The 17685-nt window shown below is 40.9% G+C and overlaps 1 protein-coding gene across 1 annotated transcript in view; it reads left to right on the forward strand.

The window, feature by feature from the left end:
* Positions 1-17685, forward strand: part of hacd1 (3-hydroxyacyl-CoA dehydratase 1) — a 73205-nt gene that overhangs the window by 15877 nt on the left and 39643 nt on the right. Inside the window, exons 2-5 of the mRNA XM_078538398.1 lie at positions 7956-8073; positions 8198-8216; positions 8294-8382; positions 12708-12829. Of these exons, the coding sequence (XP_078394524.1) occupies positions 7956-8073; positions 8198-8216; positions 8294-8382; positions 12708-12829 (348 nt within the window). The remainder of the gene's footprint in view (positions 1-7955; positions 8074-8197; positions 8217-8293; positions 8383-12707; positions 12830-17685) is intronic.

The following is a 17685-nucleotide window of genomic DNA, read 5'->3' on the forward strand; positions in this document are numbered from 1 at the left end:
CCGCCCCAGCCAACTAGCTCCCTGACCTGAGTACCCCCCTCCTGACCACCCACTCACCCATTTATTCACTAACCATTTCACTTACTTAAAGAATTGAGACCTTTAAAAGCTTACCTGAATATGACATCTACTGTAGTGGAAAGGGGGCATGTCCTGTCATTTTCCATCTTTTCTTACACTCAAAGAACTTCTCTGTGGGTGTCTGTCCTGACCTGTTGATGCTTCAGCCAGGATCGGAAATCCCAGCTGAAAAATCGCATAAGGGTCACAGAAATCTTCCCAGGCAGCATCGATGTGCACAGCGCCAACACTGACCGGAAGATCTTGGCCAACATGTCTGCACGATGTGAGTGTCCATGGCAAAGCCAGAATTTGTTACCCATCCCTAATTGCCCTTGAGAAGATGATGGTGACCCCCTGCCTTGAACTGCAACAGGCCATGTGTGTGGGTACCAACGACAGTGCTGTTAGGAAGGGAGTTCTAGGACACTGTCAGACTGTAGCTATTGTGTAGCATACAACATTGTTCTTTTAACATTAAAAAGGCATTTCGCAGCACAACCTACAGGAGTAACAGCTATTTCAAGAACCTATAATGAGTGAACTGCGCAGTCCACGTACCCACAATAGTCAATCTCTTTTGGTGTTTTACACACCAAGTGTAGTATTCAGATCAAGCAGGATTAGAGAGGAGATGGAGAATTGACCCCAGGTTGGGGAAGGGGATCATCATCATCTTGCATATGAGATACATGGAAGGTGGGAAAAGGGAAAAAGTAAGAAAATAAAAGCTGGGAAAGGGTGGGGGAGTGCGAGTAGGGATGTGAGAGGGTGGTGAATAGGGCTGTAGGAAATTAGGTTGGGAATGTGGAATCAAAGCGCGGAGACTACCTAAGGGAGACAGAGGATGGCTGGGAAGCACTGTTAGGGAGGGGAGGATTGCAATACACTCCTTCCCTCCTCCAACCTTAATTCTAAGATTTAGTTGTTCCATCCTCCCTTCCGCCCCCACACTTTTTGTAGACAATATGGGGTTGTGTTAAGCTCTACTTCTCTGTCCAACGCCTGTATTTTCTTTTCACCAATCCTACCTAATTTCTTATCCTAGTTTCTTTACTACATGGGTAGAAGACTATGTTCAGCCACCATTCTGGTCTCCAGTGCCTTGCCATGCTTGGTTGCTGCAGCATTCTTTTTGTGGAGTATCAGCTTTCAGTATATGAATGGGGAGACAATGGTACAGGTGATGTAACATGCACCCCATTAGGACATGCAGTCCCCCAGTGAAGTCTAGGACTGTTGCTTAGCTTTTTGGTATGCTATGGTCTACGTTTTTAAGTAGTGGAGCAGTATTTCACTGAAAAACTGTTCAATTATGAGTAATATGCCAGCTGTAGGCAGGGAAGAAAATTACAACATTAGAAGTTAAGCAGGGTGGCTGGAGTTCAGAAGCATTTAAGTGTTAAAAATATTGATTCAAAGAGCCTTGGGGAAATTGAGTAAAGGAGCCCAAGGGTTATCTGTAATAAATGCTTAAAATTAAGAATTGACTATTGTATGTCCTGGGTAACCAGAAACAGAGAAGGACGCATGTTTTTGTCTCTTCTATCCAAATGTCATCTTTATGCATTTGCACAAAGGAAATTTAACTGTCGTAATCAATGTGAAAGCATTGCAAAATAAACAGTTAAGCATGTGTGAAAGTCAAACTTTGCATTATCATACAAGTATTCACATTTACATTTATCGAACAAGTTCCATCAGTTCTCAGGTGACCCATAATGAGGTAGGATATTCTGGCAGAACGGCTGATATTCTTGGGATGGTGGGGAGGAAGCAGGGATGTATATTTGTGGAGGGGCATCCAGGAACATTGAATTTAAAGGAAAGCCCACTATCTTTATTTTTGTCCTGCTTCTTGGCTGGCTGCCAAGTGAGAAAGCCAGCAGAAGCCTGCAGCTGGGATCTGGAGGGGATGGTTCCTGGCCATTGGAAAAGATTGGGGCACGTTGTGGAACTGGGGGGAGTTTGGGGTGGTGGGGGAGGGGGGGTGGGGGTTCATGCTCCAAGTGCAGTAGGGAGGTTGGACAGAGGGAAAGAATGAGAGTTGGGATGGAGGCAGATTGTGGAGGGGAAGGTCAGTTGATGATAGAAGATTTGCATGAGGGCCTGGAGTCGGGGGAAAGCCCTCCTGCTTTTCCTGAGCTAAAAGAGGTGCTACAAAAGCACTTGCCTGCTGGATCTGGCTGCTTCGGTTTCCCTTTGGTGCCAAGTTGCTCGGCCCCGGGAAATCTCATCAAATCGCTGCCAAATTGGAATATGGCCTCATTAACATTTATTATAATTATGTAACAACCTGTCTAGAGTGGGATATTCAGACACTGCCAAATGTGCTGTGCTTAAAATGGAAATAGGTGCATTCAAGGCAGGTTGAGATTAGGTTTCATGCGTTTGCTAACTTTTAACACCCACCAGCGTTCCCCCCGGACCACTCGAGGTATGGTGGGGGAGAGGATTAAAATTTCTAACTTTTTTTTCTCAAAACAAATGATCTTACTGCAAATGAATAAATGCCTGTGGCATTGGACCCTGATAGATTTCAGGGTCCAATCATTTTACCCTCCTGATTGAATGGGACTGAAAAACAGCTCCTGTTGCAGCAAATAGATAATGAGGGAATTTTTTTTTTTAAATGGGAGTCTGCTAAATATTCATTTTTGGACTTCTAATATTCAGATTGTGAAGTAGAAGGATGCTTGTACAATCCCCAGTCCAAGCTGTCGCACATCTGGTAGGAGGGTAACATGATGAGCCTTTATAAAGCATTGGCTTGGCTTCAACTGGTGTATTGCATCGAATTCTGTGCACTACACTTTAGGAAGGGTATGAAGACTTTAGAGACCTTGTGGAAAAGATTTACAAGAGTGGTTCCATGGATGAGGGACTTGAGTTATGTGGATAGGTAGAAGAAGGTAGGATTGTTCTCCCTAGACCAGAGAAGATGGAGAAGAGATTTGATAGAGGTGTTCAAGGGGTCTGGACAGATTAGATGGAGAGCAAAAGAACCAAAAGGCGACATGAGGTAAACTTCTTTATTCAGAGAGTGTTTATGACCAACATATGCTCTAACTTAATTTTGGAGTGCGCAAGTGATTTATTTCAGTGCGTACCCACTTTAAAATATTTTGTCTGGCTGCACACCCACACTAATAGGAGCTGACTTGTGTGTGGCCTGTGTAGGGATTTTTGGGATGCTATGCAGTCACATGGATGTGCAGTTTAGAGGGACTATTAGTTATGACCTGGAATGCACTGCTTGAAAGGATGGTGGAGGAAGATACAATTGTGGCTTTCAAAAGTGAATAGGATAAACACTTGATAGGAGAAATTTATAGGGCTATGAGGAAAGGGCAGGGGAGTGGGTCTAGTCTGTGCAGAGCCAGCATGGGCTCAATGAGCTGAATGGTCCCATTCTGTGCTGTGCCTTCCTTCTGTGCTGCAACCACTCTATGCTTCTATTGTATCGTACTGATATTATATACTGTAGGTAAGGAAAATTAAATCGAAATGTCATACTGGTACCTTTGAGATAGGTTGAAACAGTGACAGAACAATGGGAACAAAGCATCTGTCTTTTTTCTTGATGGTGGTATCAGAAGTTGAACGGATTTAATTATTGTGCATCACTGGAACATTAAAAAGACGAAATAGGCTTTTGTTGATGCAAGGACAAAAGAAATATCAAAATGTTTGTGCAGAAGATTTGAATTTTCAAACATGTTTATAGCAAGACAGTCAATATCTATTCTAATAATATCCAAAAGCACAGAAATTGGCTTTCAATATGAAACCAGGTTGGAAGCAAAGCCACATTCTTCTGTCCTTCAGAACAAAATCCATGCCTCCTTTAAGAAATATCAATATATTAACATTTCTGTATAAATAAGGGTTTTATGTTTCAACTTTTAACTTATTAAACATTTCAGTAATTTCTTTACAATGTTTATTTTGCTGTTTATGATAAATTTAGCTTCTTTTAGCTTTACAAAATGTATATTTAACATAGAAAAATTGATTAAAACTTAATTACATATGTCACTTATGAACTGGCAGATGTTTTAGAGGTGTAGCTTTTTAGTTTTGGAGCTTAAATTTTAAATGCAAGTTCAATTAGAAAATCCCTGGTAAGCATCTGGAGGCTGACAAACCACGCAGACTTAAGATAATTGCAATTCAAAAGGCATCTTGCGTTTTATTGGATGAAGTCAAATAAAAGTGTGAGAGTCATAAAATGGCAGCTGTTCACACCAGATCCAATTAAATTAGATCCATTCTAGTGGTGGCCAATTAAACAGCTAACTGGCGGAGATGACTCTACAAATATCCCCATCCTCAATTATGTGCCCAGCGCTTTGGTGCAAAAAACAAAGTTGAAGAAGCATTTGCACTTCTGGCTGAAGATGGTTGCAAGTGACTGATCCACCCCCGCTTCCTCCTCAGGTCCCTAACATCACAGATGCGAGTCTTCAGCCAATTCTATTTACTCCATGTGATATCAAGAAGTAACTGAAGGCACTGGATGTTGCAACATCTATGGGCCCTGACAACATTCCACAAAAGTGCTGAAGACTTTTGTCTTGTGGAGCACAAGATTTGTGTTCCATAACTAGACATGCTCAAGCTAAGCTGTTCCAGTACAGTTTCAACACTGGCATCTACCCAGGAATGTGAAAAATTGCCCAGATATGACCTGTCCACCACAAAGCAGGACATACCTAACCCGGCCATTTACTGCCCCATCAGTCTACTCTCAAATCATCAGCAAAGTGATGGAAGGGGTCTTCGCCAGTGCTATCAAGTGGCACTTACTCAACAATAACCTGCTCACTGAAGTTCAGTTTGGGTTCCATGAGGGCCACTAGGCTCCAGACCTCATTACAGCCTTATCTCTTTTCTCCATGTTTGGGCTGAACTTGTGAGGTGAGAGTGACTGCTTTTGACATCAAGGCAGCATTTGACTGAGTGGCATCAAGAAGCCCTAGCAATAGTAAAGTCAATGGGTGGAGGGGGGAAATTCTCCACTGTTTGGAGCCATACTACCACAAAGGAAGATGGCTGTGGCTGTTGGAGGTCAATCATCTCAGTCCCAGGACATTGCTGTAGAAATTCCTCAGGATAGTGCGTAGGCCCAACCATCTTCAGTTGCTTCATCAATAACCTCCCCTCCATCATAAGGTCAGAAGTGGAGATGATTGCTGATGATTGCACAATGTTCAGCACCATTCGCAACTCCTCAGATGCTAAAGCAGTCTGTGTCCATATGCAGCAAGAACTGGACAACATTCAGGCTTTGGCTGATGATAATTGGCAAGTAAGTTTCGTGCCAGACAATGATCATCTCCAACAAGAGAGAATCTAACCATCTCCCCTTGACATTTAATGGCATTACCATCGCTGAATCCCCCACTATCACATCCTGCAGGGTTACCATTCACCAGAAACTGAACTGGACCAGTCATATAAATACTGTGGCTACAACAGCAGGCCAAGAGGCTAGGAATTCAATAGTGAGTAACTCACCTGACAGTCCAAAGCTTGTCCACCATCTACAAGGCACAGGTCAGGAGTGTGATGAAATACTCTGCACTTGCCTGGATGAGTGCAGCTCCAACAACACTCAAGAAGCTTGACACCATCCAGGACAAAGCAGCCCGCTTGATTGGCACCCCATCCACTACAATAAACATTCATTCCCTCCACCACTGACGCATAGCAGCAGTGTGCACCATCTGCAAAATACACTGCAGCAACTCATCAAAGCTCCCTCAACAGTACCTTCCAAACCCGCAACCTTTACCATGTAGAAGGACAATGGCAGCAAGTGCATAGGAACACCACCAGCTGCAAGTTCCACTCCAAGCCACATCACCCTGACTTGGAACTGTATTGCCGTTTCTGCACTGTTGCTGGGCCAAAATCCTGGCGCTCCGTTCTTCATAGCACTGTGGGTGTACCTATACCATATGGTCTGCAGTGGTTCACCACTACCACCTCAAGGGAAATTAGGGGTGGGCAATAAATGCTGGCCTAGCCAGCGATGCCCACATCCCCTGAAAGCATAAATAAAAAAGTGTTACGTTCTACAGCATTCAGGTATCTTCTTTACTGTCAGTTATTAAATATTATGAAGAAATCTAATCCAAAGTAACATCCTCTAATGGCACAGCAAGATAACTCACTTGCATCAAAAGCAAGTTTAATTTAAGTTATTAAGCAAAGGGTTTTATTGTATGTATTCACCATCTTCTCTTGGGCTTTGATTCATACTATAATGGCTCTGGGAATGTGCCTCATTCCCCATTTCAGAGTAGCACCCCAGAGTACACTGCTGTGAACCTTTTGTCTTCCCATAGCAAATATCATTTTATTATTTTTTGAGGAAGATTGCTAGTTTCTACTGACTTTTTACATAAGCTTGTCTGTGCTAATTTGCAACTGGGTTGAGATTTCTCAAACTGAAACCATAAACTGAACAGAAAGAAAGGAAATTTAGCATATGTTCAAACATCCGGTCCCAGGGTTGAAAGGATGATGTTTACCACCACATGGTTTTTGCGGGTATATTTTTCTAGAAATTCAAATTGTATTGTATAAATTATATCAGCACATGGTATTTGTACAGCAAATATATATTTCATTTCGAGAAATATAATGTATTCTTTAAAATGTTTCACAGGCCTTAACATCTTTCTATATTCATCTCGTGTAGTGGGGACAATGAGGCTTTAGGTTTCTCAGTCTCATTTTAAAAACTGAATTGTAGGCAGGGGGAAGAGTTATGTCAAACCACTGAATACATATTGAAAATGGGTAAAATTACTTTTTAAAAACGTAATTACAGAATTTGTGTAAAAAGATGGAGTTAAAGATTTTGAAATACATATGTCTTAGCCTGCAGTATTTCAGCCTACTTCAATATAAGACAATACAATGATGTGCTTATCTTGTTTCTCTAGGAATTAAATTTTTTGGTAAGTTTTTTACCTCAAATATTGTTGCTAAACAAACGCATAATGTTTTTCTAATTATTATCTTATTAGTTTATTGTGAGAAGGTGACCTTGTAACAGTAGCATGAACACAGCCCACAGTACCAGTTTAAACTTCATACTCACCTGGTAGCAGATTGGAAGTCAGTACTAGTCAAGAATAGCTAGACTAATAATCTACAAGCAATATTTAACAGTTCTTTGTTATTTGAAAAAAATCTATTTTCCATAATGTTGTATAAAGTCACATTGAACAGCTTGCTGCTTTTACAGTAGAGTTTTCTGAAAAGTAGTCAGTTATTCTGAGAAAAGACAACAGTTATTTGGCTCCTTACAGATGGGAATAGGGAGCTGTTTTTTTTTCATGGCCACATAGTGATTTCTTACTCATTTTAAAGAATGCCATAGGAACAGGAGTAAATCACGCAGCCCCTTCAGCTATTTCTGCCATTCAGTTAGATTATGGCTGATCTACACTTTCATTACATTTACCTGCCTTTATTCCATATTCCCCAATGCCTTACAAAACTACCAGTTTTGAAATTTTCAATTGATCCAGCCTTGACAGCTTTTTGTACAGGTCATGGGGTGGGGCGGGGTTCATAGAGTTCCAGATTTCCACCACCCTTTTTGTGAAGCAATGCTTCCTGACATCAGCCTTGAATGGGGTTTACACAGAGCATGTTAATATGCTCATCAACCTGTTGTGTGCTCAGTAGTTTCTGTTTTTATTTTATTTATTACTCCCTCATTGCACAGACATTTTGTTGTCTTTGGTATTATAATGTGGTATTACTTCTTTCAGAGTTGAATCACGTGAATTGACTGTTCATTATAAAATTACTGCATTTTTTTTTTCACCTTGCCTCTGTGGTTTATATTTACATTAGCTTCTTTCTGTCTCAAGGTGGCTGGTACTAGCTGTGGCTATGATCCGATTTTCTTACGAGAAAAGAACGCACAAGGGACTATACAGAAGCATACAAAAGACACTAAAATTTTTCCAGACGTTTGCATTGTTAGAGGTAAAAGGACTGATTTACTGTTATTACCGTATTTGTGCAAACTGCTGATTATGTAATGTGCAATGCAAATTTTAACAATGTTTACAACAATCTCTTTTTTTTTCTTCCTTTTGATACTCCACAGATAATCCACTGTGCTGCTGGTGAGTAATTGGTGGATTTGAAGAGGTATTAAATATGGAATTTTTTATTGATTGCAAAGTAACTTCTTTTTTTTAAGGGATAGTACGAACTTCGGTGCTCGTTACTGGGGTCCAAGTCATGTCCAGAATTTTCATGGTGTGGTTTGTTATCCACAGTATAAGACCGGTAAGTTTATTTCAATATTTTGATGAATACTGATGCCCCTACTGGTCCTCCCTCTGCTGCTCATAGTTTTGCTATTGTATGGAGAAAAAAAACTGTAAAATTAGTAGCACAAATTTTGTTTTGGCCTGCTCTCCCCTTCCCAATTCAAATCCCTGGTGGTATAACCCTACTTCTGCTGACAGTGTGTGCAAATTTTAACCTTGGCCCCAACATGCTATTCTGCAGCTACCAGGTGAATCATCATATCTGGGGCGTGAACACTGTTGTTAATTACCACTGTCTGTACAATTTGACCCATTACTTGCTGTTCAAATTTAAAGTGATAGTTAAGAAACTTTAATGTTTTTTAAAAAATGTCAAAGTGATTGGAAGTGTATGGCACTGCTTGCAATGCTGTCCTGCTGTTTACTAAAAGCAGGCTGCATTCACAATGTGAAAATAATGCTTTGAGTGTGTTTCAAGTCTTCAGTATACTGGAGTGCATGGGAATATCAAACCTGACAAATAATACAGGTTTCTGACATTTCATGCAAGACTTCAAAAATTTCTTCAAATTAGAATTTTATTGAGATGCTGGACAGAACTAATTTAAGTGAGCTTTTCCATAACATCAGAAACACTGGGCGGAATTTTCCCACCTTTGGAGCTCTTAAAGGAGCCACTGGCATAGAATTTGAGTGCCGCGGTCACTTTCACAGTCACTGGCACTGGATGTCTGCCTTGTCCCCTTGGCGCCAAGTCCTGCAGTAAGTGGCAGATGTGAGCCAACAGGTCCATAGACATGTGCAATCATCGACGACACTGGTTCTCGGTCATCTGCAGGAATGACAGGCAGCGTCTATAGACCCTGGGTGTCACTAGGCGCCGACCAGCCATGACTCACTGTCGCTCCTGGGCAGCGTGTACGGGAGCCCCAGCAGCCCCTTCTTCCTGAGGTTGTTGCGCTCGCCTTTGCGCGGCCAGGCACCTCAGTCACCCTCTCCTCTGTTGTCTTCAGTCTCTGTAGGTCGTCAGGCATACAGCCAGGTGACCAGGCTCCATGATCTTGACGTGGTCCTCCTGCTGCATGAAAGAGAGAGAGAGAGACTTGTTTAGCATGGGTGTACTTAGCACCTTTCCTGGCTGTGTGTGATGGCCCCTTAACGCTTCCCGGAGAGTGCTGGTCACTCCTCGGATGGCCAGAGATGAATGTGCTGCATGGCTGCCCTGTCAGCCCGTGACATGGAGGAGACAGCTCCTAACCGGGATGCTGAGATTGCAAGGGGCTGTGAGCGCCTCCAGTAGTGACTGCTACATGGCCAGCGTTGGCGAGGAGATTGTACAACGTGTGCAGTCTGACTGCTGCGCATTCCAGTAAAGTGGTCGTGGACTCGCAGTCTGTGCCGGGCTGGGGGTGGGGAGGGTAGGGCGGTAGAGGGGCTGGGAGTGGGAAGGTCTGCAGCACTTGGTGGCACTTTGGTGCCTCCGTGTTGCTTGCATGGGCGGGCAGGCTAGGATTCCAACCCCAATCACTGTGGCTGCGCCTGATCTGTCTCAGTTGCAGAAGAATGGTCAGTTGATACAGGTATCCCTACTACGTGGTCACATCCCTCGCTTACCCTGCACCCCCCCCCCCACCCTTTGATATCTTGTGTATGGGATCCAATGCTAGGGTTGCAGTTCGACAGCAGCAACAGTCGCCTCTGAGGCTGGGCATCGGTTGACCCCAGACAACACCCGCCCCCCACCAAAAACAGTTGCCTCCGAGGCAGGACAGCACTTCATCCAGGCACCCCCCCACTCCCCCGGCGCCCCTGAAGCCTGCACACAGGTGACCCTGGTGAGCTGTGGAAAATGATGTTGTTCACTCACCTCAGATCCCCCAATGTGAAGGCTGCCAAGTGCATGTCACCTGTGTGCCATTGTGAAGCACGTCGACGTGCCTTCCTGCCGATGTGTACGGACGATCCGGTGGGGTCCAAGAGCCTGGCGGGATGGCCTTTTAATCATGTGCTGATGTATTACAATAAGCTCCCCGACAACCGTCAGTGAGCTGAGTGGACGATTGCGACCTGCCTTCCCGCCTTCGTGAAACAGATTGCGCCATATTGTCTGCGCACGCTGCCTATAATGCCCGCTGCCAGTGGGCATGGAAAATTCCGCCCACTGTATCTTAATAAGACAACTGTCAGTTGTAGAAGAAAGAACTTGCCTGTTTATTGCATCCTCAGGACATCCTAGGTGCTTTACAGCTAATGGATTAGCTTTGAAGTGAACTTACTGTTGTTGTTTTAGGCAAACGTAACAACCAATGTTCATACAACAAGGCCACAAAGACCAATCCGAATCATAGAATTATTACAGCGCAGAAGGCGGCCATTCAGCTTGTCGTGCCTTTACCAGCTCTCTGAATGAGTAATTCATCTAGTGCCATTCTCCCACCTTCTCCCCAAAACCCTGCATATTCTTCCTTTTTAGATAAGCCTAATTCCCTTTTGAATAATTCAATTTGATGCTGCCTCCACCACACACTCAGCCAGTGCATTCCAGACCTTAACCACTCGCTGTGTGAAAGAGTATTTTCTCATGTCATTTTTGCCTCTTTCGCCAATTACTTTAAATCTGTGCCCCCTCAGTCTTGTGAAAAGCTCTCCAAATCAATGATTTTCTTCTTAGTAGTGTTAGTTGAGGGACGGTGTTTTGCTAGCATACTGGGAGACTTGCCTTGCTCCATCAAATAATTCCATGGGATCATTTATATCCACCTAAATAAGCAGATGGGGCCATGGTTGAAAAAGAGCCCCTCCGACAATGCAGCAGTTCTTTTAATACTGCACTGAGCTGTCTGCTTTTTTTTTGTTCATTCACAGGCTGTGGGCTTTGCTGGCTGGGCCTGCATTTATTACCCATCAGTAGGTGCCCTTGAGAAGGTGGTGGTGAGCTGCCTTGAAATGCTGCAATCCACACGGATACTATTTATTGCCTACTGATAGGCAATAAATGCTGGCCCAGCCAGTGAAGTCCACATCCTGTGAATGAATGTTAAAACAACGTAATAGTTTTACCAATTGAGCAAGCTGACATTTCTATACCATAGGAGCTTAGTGCATGCTAATAATATAAAAACAACCCCGATTATTAAATATGTGCTGAGCATGCTTTAATGCTATTTATTTTTATTAACGTTGTTATTTCACAATACTGCGAGTGAAATATCATTTTGACTGTTTCTTGAAGTTTGAAAAGAAAACTTCTTTCTTAGTGAAAACAGAAAAATGAAGGCAACAGTAGAACTAAACACTGTTTTATGATTATTTGTTTCAATTAAATAATTGTAAATGTGGAGTGCATTGGAATAATAGACTGTGCAGTGAAATGGTAGGACACAAGCCCCATCTATTTCAATGTTTTGAGTTCTTGATCTTATCTGTGTAAGAATTTCAACATGGGGTGCATGGTTGGAGAATCTGCCTTTAAATGGGTTGCTTGCCAGATTGGAGAAAATGGTGGGTTGTGACACTGAGTTACTAATGTTAGGAAACAATAAATTAGCAGTGCCAGAAAACACCTATTAGCATATTTCTTTAGCTTGTAAATTTGCAGTCAGAAATTAAGAATTTAACTCTGCTACATTCTAGTTTCCAGTACATTCTAATAACTAAGCATTATTTAACTTTATCCCTATATTGGATAGACTTTGTCCCTATATTTCAAGGCCATATAGCACATTTGACAAATGGCTGCACTGATGAATCACAGCAGGATCTTGTAACCTTTGCAGAATCTGCAATGAAACTCTATAGCTAAACTACAGGCATTACTTGCATGTTAACATGTTCAACTGAAAAGCACATACAAGACCTACATGTACAGTGTAGTTAGAACCCATGCATATACACACTGAACGTATACTCCGCTAAGGCTTGCCTACATGGTCTTGTTGCAGTGGTTTAGATTGATATAGATATGTGCAACTACTTGTATAAATGCCAATTGGTTTTACCAGTTGGCTTTTGTACTGTTAACTTGTAACAAATCTGAATTCTGCAATACAAATTTGTTTTTACCAATAACTGTTTCCGCAGCACTGATGTTACTAACATGTAGCATTATTTGATTGCATTTGTGGAAAGATCATATACATAATACTGATATGTTAAATATATTGTAGTTTGTCACTGCAAAGTATGTGTGGTGGTCTGATTTGTGCTCAGGTATTTCTCTGAGCATAGTCTGCAGAGTAGGAAAGGGGAATCAAATGCACTTCTAAATCTGGGACTTAAAACCAATATCATTTACATGATTTATTTCTGAACTTGCCTTTTTTCTCATGGAACAATCTGCAGATCCAGAATGAGGAAAGCGTCGTTCTTTTCTTGGTCACATGGACAGTGACAGAGATTACCCGATATTCCTTTTACACATTCAATCTGCTCAACCATTTGCCTTACTTCATTAAATGGGCCAGGTGGGCGATTGTGATGGTATGCAGCTGCTTTGTGATCTGTGTGTGATAATGTTTTGCATGTTGTGCTAACACTGGATGCTGCAGTTACTAATGGAGTTTAGCTATTGCAAAATAGGATACAGCTAATGGCTATACCATCATGAAGTGAGATAAAATTGAATAATTTGCACCTATTTGCTTCCATATTATGTATTAGATTGTCTGAATTCATCAAAGAATATTTTTCTGAAATTGTCATTTAGTTAGGCTCCTTAATGATTGAGTTGACTGAGGTGCCCAGATGTCTACACAGTCCTGATATCCTAAAGTAGTGCTTTGAGACTCTCGAATCTCCTTAATGTTGAATTGATTTATCGCGTTAATTGGAGTTACTAAAAAAAAGTTTGGATCTGAGCAAAGATGTATCTAAAATTTATGAAATGCTCTTATGTTCTTATCAAGTCTGCAGTTCATAATAATTGTAGAAATTGTCTGTAGTTATGATAGCTGCTCAAGTATCTCTTCAGTCAGCTGAAGATGGATTATGCATTTTTTCTCAACCACTATGCTGCTTTACTTACTCAATGATAATGAATAGAGTTTTTGTCTGTAATCCATACAATTTATGCCAAGATCTTGAATCATAATGCATGGGCATTAATTGGAACTAAAGCATAATCCACTTCAAGTTTGAGTTTATTAGGACAAATAAGAATAGGGGCTTTGCTTGGTTTGGATTTAAATTTGAAGTTAGCTATTTCATCCAATTTACTCAAGTTTTTGCAACAATACTACAGTGTAAAGCATAATACAGATTATTGAAAAGCAGCCTGTTTGGCCAGAGAAACAGTGTAAAATTAATCTTTCTCCTCCTATGCCTCTGATGAATGAAGACGGTAATATAGTACCAGATTTCAAAAAATGAACCATCCACAATATAGCAAAAGAATACATGATATCCTGAGGCATTGTTTACAGTTTAGTCAGGTGTTAAACTGCTCGATATGATAGCATTATCTTAGTAATGCAAATATGTATGTTATGCCTTGTTATAAATGATAAACTATATATTTATATATAACTGTCCTATTATTTATATATATATATAGTTAATTTATTCTGCACATGGAGAATACAGTACACATACAACAGAATAAAATGTTATATATTTCTAATATATGTCTAATGAATTCTTTTAAGATGGATATATAGAATAATATGTCTGAATTCACACACAGATTAAACAAATCTCTTATTCCTCTTTCATCACAATGTGTTTGTTGCTCATCTTTTGTGCCCTCTTCCACTCCTCAGCTATTCTCCTCATGTCATGTCATGTCATGTCATGCTATCCTACCTTTGTTGTTTCTCAATACCTTAACCTTTCGTCCATGGTCTCTTTTCATATACCTTCCACTCTGCAAGCTTCAAGGTCAATAATTTTACATCATGTTGAAATCAACAATTTTCCACAGAGCAACAGATGAAAGAGAAAATAATAATAGTATGTGAATTATGCATGTGTGGATTGTGCCAAAGTAAGCCATTGTTTTGAAGTGTATGGATCATACATTCACGGACCATGATGAAGTTCTTACTTAAATGAAGTAAATATAACGGGGTCAAAATAATATCTCATATCTTTACACATTATGGCTCTTGACTAGGCATGTGGATTGTTGGCTAAGTGCATTCGGCAAGGAGAAAGGTAATGGACTCTATGTCACAGGAAAAGTATTGAATAGAAAGATCCACAAATGTTAAAAGGAAAACATCAAAAATAGCCCATGCTTTCAGTAGAATAGGCTTTCAAACAGATTGTTGATGAAGACTTTTCAGATGCAGATAATGAACTGCATATGTAAACTTAGTTGTGCTATTGTGAATTATGTAAATCTTCATTTTTATACAAATAAAAGAGTTTCTACTTTGGCTTCAATTGGCAGTCTGGGGACAAATTGCGTTTAAAATTGCACTGGTTTTTCAAAGTATTGTCACGGTTCAAGTTTCTTAAACTTATTTGCTCAAATAAATAGCTCTCCATGACCCAGTGCAATCAGGCAGTGTCATAGAATGTAATTTTATTTATTTGGATTACAAATTCATTGTATTTAAGAGTAGTAACTTGGTGCAATTTTATTAATAAGGCTGAAAACGAGTTTATTGCAAAATAAGTGTTTTGGGAATGTCTAGTTCACCATCTGTGTGTAACCTGACATTCAAGGACTTTGAAACCAAAACAAAAACCCTTCTGAGCCACTTACTAGTTTCCTCAGTGTATAGTATTCAGCTTCTTAGTAAACTAAATATAGATCGAGTATCCTTCACCTGAGACCCTCAGGCAGATTGCATTTCAGATAATTTCAGATTTCAGGTACTGCAAATAGGTCTAGGTCTACTTACATTAAAATAGCCTAAGCCTAGGCTAGCTATCGTCTAAAGTAAATAAAATTGATAGAAAAATAAGATGCACCACTGAATAATAAAGGTCGAGTGCGGTCGGTGAGGTTCGTGTCGGCTCGGGCCACAGACTTCCTGCACTAAAGGTCGATGAGGTTCAAAAGAGTGTGGTTTTTGAATGTGTTTGGTTTTCAGATTTTTTTTATTTGTTCATTGGATGTGGGTGTCACTGGCTAGACTAGATTTACAGATAAAGGATTCCCAAGCTGTATCTAGTAATATTTTAGAACTTTTAAAATGAGCCACCTTATGCCTTTGCACCTTTTTAAAAAAAAAAATGTCCCAGCTTACTTATTAAATCCTTCATGAATGGTCACAAACAGACACAATTGATGGAGACTCATCATTCCCATTATTTTGACCTGGTGGTGTAGCCAGTTTTGTGGTCAGAGTCAGATACCAACATGATGGAATTAAAAAAACCAGCATTAAAGATTGTGGAAACATTATTTTCAATGATTTGCCCTGGTCAAACTAGCGAAAACTTTGGGCCAAGAAGTTTCTGTTGCTGAGGAGGAAAATTGCAGATACTTTTAATAGTTCATTTTTTTTAAATTCGTTCATGGGATGTGGGCATCGCTGGCCAGGCCAGCATTTATTACCTATCCCTCGTTGCCTAGCTCAGAGGGCATTTGAAAGTCAACACATTGCTGTGGGCCTGGAGTCACATGTAGGCCAGACCAGGTAAGGACGGCAGATTTCCTTCCCGAAAGGACATTAGTGAACCAGATGGGCTTTTACAGCAATGGTTTCATGATCATCATTAGATTTTTAATTCCAGATTTTTATTTAATTCAAATCCTGCCATGGCGGAATTTGAACCCAGATCCCCAAAGCATTACCCTGGGTCTCTGTATTACTAGTCTAGCAACAATACCATTACGCCATTGCCTCCCCCCACCTCACTGACACTTTCCCGTTGAGTGGCAAATTTATTGTAGTCTAGTCAGTGAGGTTCATGTTGGCTCGGGCCACAGTCTTCCCGGGTTTTTTTTTGTTTAAAAGTCCTTGAATGTCAGGTTACACACAGATGGTGAACTAAACATTGGAATCATGCAGTCAGGTGGAGAAAATGAGGATTTTACCCAAGAAGTTTATTTTGATCCATTTGTGAATTTTTGCCCTTGGATTTTTTTTATGGTGGGAAAAGATAGGAAAGGAGCCCACCATATTTGAGAGAGAGGAATGGAGAGAACATTCTGGCACAGATTGCCGTAGCCCCTTTCTATCACACCACTTTGACATCAACTCTCCTATTTTTAATTACACATTTCACAAATGAGCATGAGAGTTAGGAGCAGGAGTAGGCCATTCGGCCTCTCGATCCTCCTCTGCCATTTGATAAGATCATGGGTGATTTGATTGCGGCCTCGACTCTACTTTCCTGTCTACCTCTTATAACCTTTGACTCCCTTGTCAATCTATCTAACTCAGCCTTAAAATGATTTAATGACCCTGCCTCCACTGCTTCTAGGGAAGAGAATTCCACAAACTAACAACCCTCAGAAAAAATTTCTCCTCACTTCCATCTTAAATGGGAGATCCCTTATTTTCAAACTGTGTCCCCTAGTTCTAGTCTCTCCCGCAAGGGGAAACATCCTTTCAGCATCCACCCTGTCAAGTTCCCTCAGGATCTTGTATCTTTCAATAAGATCATCTCTCATTCTTCTAAACTCCAATGGATATGGGCCCAATCTTTCCTCATAAGATAACCCCAACATTCTTGGAGTCAGCCGAGTGAACCTTCTCTGAACTGAACTTCTAATTATATCCTTTCTTATGTGGGGAGACCAAAACTGTACTGAGTACTGCAGATATGGTCTCACCAAAGTCCTGTACACTGTAGCAAAACTTCCCCTTGCAATAAACACCAACATTCCATTTGCCTTCCTAATCACTTGCTGTATCTGCATCCTAACTTCTTGTGATTCATGTACCGGAACATCCAGATGCCTTTGTACCGCAGAGTTCTGCAATCTAGCTCCATTTAAATATTACATTGCTTTTCCATTCTTCCTCATTCACATTTTTCCACATTACACTCCATCTGCCAAACTTTCCTCATTCACTTAGATTATCTATATCCCTTTGCAGATTCCTTAAGTACTCTTCGCAACTTGCTTTCCTACCTATCTTTGTCAGCAGCAAATTTAGCAACCATACATTCGGTCCCTTTGTCCAGGTTATTGATATAGGTTGTAAATAGTTGAAGCCCTGACACTGATCTCTGCAGCAGTCCACTAGTTATAACTTGCCAATCCATTCACTGATCTGATCATGTCCCTTACTTCCCTGCTGTGTCTTTTCCCTGCTTTCATCAGTGCTGCTTCTCATCATCTTGCATCCTATCCCCCACCTATGCTAATTTGCTTTGATTCTCTAAACTAATCACAGGATGGCTGAATCTCCTAACTAGA

This window comes from Cetorhinus maximus, chromosome 3 (genome assembly GCF_964194155.1).
Source record: "Cetorhinus maximus chromosome 3, sCetMax3.hap1.1, whole genome shotgun sequence".
In the NCBI taxonomy this organism is placed as follows: Eukaryota; Metazoa; Chordata; class Chondrichthyes; order Lamniformes; family Cetorhinidae; genus Cetorhinus; species Cetorhinus maximus.